General features: G+C 37.4%; 1 protein-coding gene across 1 annotated transcript in view; it reads right to left on the bottom strand.

Annotated features, from left to right (window-relative positions):
- LOC106878367 (kinesin-related protein 1-like) overlaps nucleotides 1-4,198 on the bottom strand; it is a 58,118-nt gene extending 53,920 nt beyond the window's left edge. Inside the window, exon 1 of the mRNA XM_052975168.1 lies at nucleotides 3,628-4,198. Within this exon, the coding sequence (XP_052831128.1) occupies nucleotides 3,628-3,641 (14 nt within the window). The 5' untranslated portion in view covers nucleotides 3,642-4,198. The remainder of the gene's footprint in view (nucleotides 1-3,627) is intronic.
- Nucleotides 4,199-4,830: the final 632 nt, after the last annotated feature.

Here is a 4,830-nt window from a genome sequence, read left to right as displayed (position 1 = left end):
TGTGTGTGCACACACGTGCATGTGTGTGTGTATATATATATATATATATATATATACACTCTCGGAGTGTTTGGCGTTAGGAAGGGCATCCAGCTGTAGAAACTCTGCCAAATTAGATTGGAGCCTGGTGTTGCCATCCGGTTTCACCAGTCCTCAGTCAAATCGTCCAACCCATGCTAGCATGGAAGGCAGACGTTAAACGATGATGATGATGATGGTGATATATATATATATATATATATATATATATATATTAAGTGCTGATCTCTAACTGTGGAGGAAACCTGTGAAAGAGGTAGACCCAAGAAGACATGGGATGAGGTGGTGAGCATGATCTTTGAATATTGGGCCTCACAGAGGCAATGACAAGTGACTGAGACTTTTGATGATATGCCATGCTTGAGAAGACCTGTTAAGCCAAGTGAAACTGTAGTCATGGCTGATTGCCAGTGTAATGTAACATGTACCCATGCCAGTGGCACACAGAAAGCACCCTTTGAATGTTGGGCCTTGTGGAGGTAACGATAAGCAACCAAGACCTTTGTTGATACGCTCTACTTGAGAAGACTTGTCAAGCAAAGTGGAATTGTAGTTGTGGCCAATGCTGGTGTCATGTAACTGGCACCCATGCTAGTGGCATATAAAAAAAAAAACTCCCATTACACTATTTGTTGACATTAGGAGGGACATCCAGCCATAGAAACCATGTCAAATCAGATTGGAACCTGATGCAGGTCTCCCGCTTATCAGTTTCAGCCAAACCATTTAATCCATGCCAGCATGGTAAGCAGACGCTGAATGACGACAACAACAATGACGACGACGACGACGACGACGACGATGATAATGATACAGGTACACACGCAGACATACATATACATACACATATACATTCATATATGTGTATATATATGTACATGTGTGTGTGAGAGAGAGAGAGAGAGAGAGAGTGTGTGTGTAAAATAAATTAGTTGGTTAGGGTCAATAAACCATTAAACAGATTACCATGCAGTATTTGTTCAATCTCACTGCTCTCTGAGTTAAAGTCTTGCTGAGATAAACTACTTAGTCTTTCGTCTTTTCAGGATGGACAGAAAAGAACCAGTCAAAGGGTGGTATACTAGCAGAACTGTTCAAGTGTCAGATAAAATGTCTTGCAATATCTGTTCTGCCCCTTTACATTTTGACAGCAATACCTTTGAAGACACTGATATCATGCTGCATTGGCTTTTAAGATGGCGGCTTTTCTCTTACACAACATCTGTGACATGGAAAAAGGAAATTTGCATGCAAAGCCTTCAAGGTGGTGCCTCAAGCATGGTCACAGTCTAATGATCAAAACAAGTAAAAATTAAAAGATAAAACACAAAATATAATACCAAAACTGTGTCAAAATCTTGGAATAGCAAATTTTTGCCAATATCTCTAGTAACTGAAAGAATTCTTTACACTTTTGTAGACTTTTGTTCCAAGAACCCTTTTTTCATTTAAAAATCTGATATTTATTCTATTGGTCTCTTTTGCTGAACCACTAAGTTACAGGGATGTAAACAAAAGAACACTGGTTGTCAGGTGAAGGCAGGTACATTTACATATACATATATACAAGAACACTGCCAGGATTGATAAAACAATTTTGTTTGAAATCATTTTGGAGAAATGTATTAATGGTTTGTTCATGTACAGCTTGGCATTTTCGTCAAAATAATGATTTTAGAATTTAGCACAAGGCCAGAAGTTTCAGGGGGCTGGACTAAGTCAATAACATCGACCCCAGTGATCAACTGGTAATTATTCTATCAACCCCAAAAGGATGAAAGGCTAAGTTGACCTCAGCAGAATTTGAACTCACAAAGTAAAAACGGACAAGATACTGCTAAAGATTCTGCCAGCTCACCACTATTTCTTCAACAAAATGATCCTGGCCATGACAAAATATATCAACACAAAATATATCAAACTAGAAGAACAAAACCGGATTGCAATTATATAAGAATGAAATCCTGTGAAAATGTACTGCAAGACGTAAAGGTGTTGTTGAGAAAACTTGAAGAAAATTATGAATGCATTGAAAAAGAAAAAATATGAAAAAATTTTAAAAGTTTTTATGGAAGATTCTCTTATTGGTCTCATTCCCAACTCTGGAAATTATGGTAGGCATGCATATATGAATACACCGGGCATATGGCGTAGGGGGTTAAGAGCGTGGGCTACTAACCCCAAGATTCTGAGTTCGATTCCGAGTTATTATTATTATTCAGTGAACTGAATAATAATAATAATATACCTTAGGAATGAGAACCCAGGTTCAAAATTTCCCCAAGACAACTGATGAAGGCTGGAGGGTATATCAGTTGAAACGTTGAGTTAACAACAAACAAGATGAGGACAAATATCCGTCAAATGTAAATAATGTAAATAATATACATAATTCCTCATCTCTTAAATATAGAACTATATGAATATATATTCTTTTATTTTCGCTTCAGCCATGTGGATGTGGTCAAGTTGGAGCACCACTATATATATATATATATATATATATATATATACAAGAATAAGGGCAGGGAATCGTCAATTAGTAATAGAATTAATAATTAACAATTTTGCCAAGTAGTTCAGTATGAAAAAAACCTTTATCGGTAAAACCATTTATCATCATAAATATACAGGGATTAGCATTGAGTTGCTTCTCCAACATACTGAAAATTTAGAAATAGCAGTCAAAGAACTACTGCTTCTAAACTACAAATTTTTCTCTAAATGGATGGCAATATTAATGGCACAATATTTATAGAACAAAAAACCGGTTTTTTGTTCTATGTGTGCCATAAATATTGCCATCCGTTTAGAGAAAAATTTGTAGTTTAGAAGCAGTAGTTCTTTGACTGCTATTTCTAAATTTTCAGTATGTTGGAGAAGCAACTCAATGCTAATCCCTGTATATTTATGATTATATATATATATATATATATATATATAGGCAATTCAAACAGGAACAAGCAAGAAAAATCACGAAAAAACATATATATATATAGGCATATATATACACACATGTACATACACACGTATACATATGTGTGTGTGTGTACGTATGTATATATATGCACATGCATGGGTGTGTAGTAAGAAGCTTGCTTCCTAACCACATGGTTCCACCTTCGGCAAGTTTCTTTTACTATAGACTTGGACCAACCAAAGCCTTGTGAGTGGATTTGGTAGATGAAAACTGAAAGAAGCCCATCGTATGTGTTTTTATATATATATTTGTGCTTGTGTTTGCCCCCCCCCATCGCTTGACAACCGGTGTTGGTGTGTTTATGTCCTTTTAAGCTAATTGTTCGGCAAAAGAGACTGACAGAACAAGTACCAGGCCTAAAAAAGATAAGTACTGAGCTCGATTTATTCGACTAAAAATTCTTCAAGTCGGTACCCCAGGACGGCTGCCGTCTAGTGACTGAAACAAGTAAAAGGTAATAGATAGATAGATAGATAGAGAGAGAGAGAGAGAGATACACTCACATACATACATACATATACGTGTGTGTGTGTGTAAGGTATAACTATAGTTTGCTATCCCTTCACTGATATTATCGTTAAAAATAAACAAGGAAAACATTCACTCACGATTCTCCTGACATGTCTTGTTCTTGTCGAAATAATTTGCCAAATAAATGCAAAACAAAATGATTTCCTTCAATTAAGAATGAAACCGAAATTATTCAATCTTTTTTATCACTTTCTTGTTAACTTTGTTGATTTGATTTTCTTCTATTCATTCACATGTTGGTTGTTTATGTCAAAACGAAACTAAGTGATGCGGTGTGGCCGCAAACATCAGTCAATAATATTATGTGCGACAGACAACCGGGAAAAACACATATAAAGACACATTGACACATACACTTAGTCCCAACCTCTCTCTTTGTCTCTGTCTGTCTCCAAGCCTTTCTCTCAGTCTCTTTCTCTCTCTTTATCTCACTCTCTCGCTCTATCTATCTCACCTGCACACAGGTACGCATATACAACACAAGCAACCAAACACACACACACATGTACGTACAAACATACGCGCACATTCTCTCTCTCTCTCTCACCTCACACACACATACATATGCCTTTACAAACACACGCCCGCACACATTCTTTCTCCCTTTGCCTCCTCCTTTTCCTCTCTTCCTCTTTCTCTCTTTCACTTCCATCTCCCTCTTCCTCTTGCATACGGAAAAAAAAAAAAAACAGACGCGCTTCTTTGAACAGGTGTAAAACTGAATGAATACATGTGTATGTCCGTGCATGCATGCATGCATGCATACGTGTGTGTGTGTGTATGGGTGCGCGCGCTTATGTGTGCGCAGGCGCATGCATGGATTATCGTGTGTGTGTGTGTGTGTGGTGGGAGAATGTTTGTATGCATGTGTATTTGTATGTGTTCCCACCTCTCCGCCTCTTCCTCATTCTATACTTGTTCGTTTTCTGGTTGGTTAATTGATTGATTGTCACGGAAATAAATATTACTGTCACTATGTTACAACTTCAATTATCAAACAACACACCACCACCACCAGCAGCTGCCCTAGTCGTATCATCACTGCCACCATCACCACCAACAGCAACATAATTTCCATAGTCACCACCTATTGCAGAACTAATTCGATGTACACAAACACTTAACTTCACTACTATCACCACAACTAATCGACCAGGCCCCTTCACACACACACACACACACACACACACACATTGCCATCTTTTTATTAATCCTTTCTTCTCCTAGACACAAAAGGCCTGAAATTTTGTTTTAGAGTAGGAATAGCCAAGTCGATTAAA

This window comes from Octopus bimaculoides, chromosome 20, assembly GCF_001194135.2.
Source record: "Octopus bimaculoides isolate UCB-OBI-ISO-001 chromosome 20, ASM119413v2, whole genome shotgun sequence".
NCBI classification, from domain to species: domain Eukaryota; kingdom Metazoa; phylum Mollusca; class Cephalopoda; order Octopoda; family Octopodidae; genus Octopus; species Octopus bimaculoides.
Note: the sequence above shows the minus strand (reverse complement) of the source record. Positions and strands in the feature narration are given on the sequence as shown.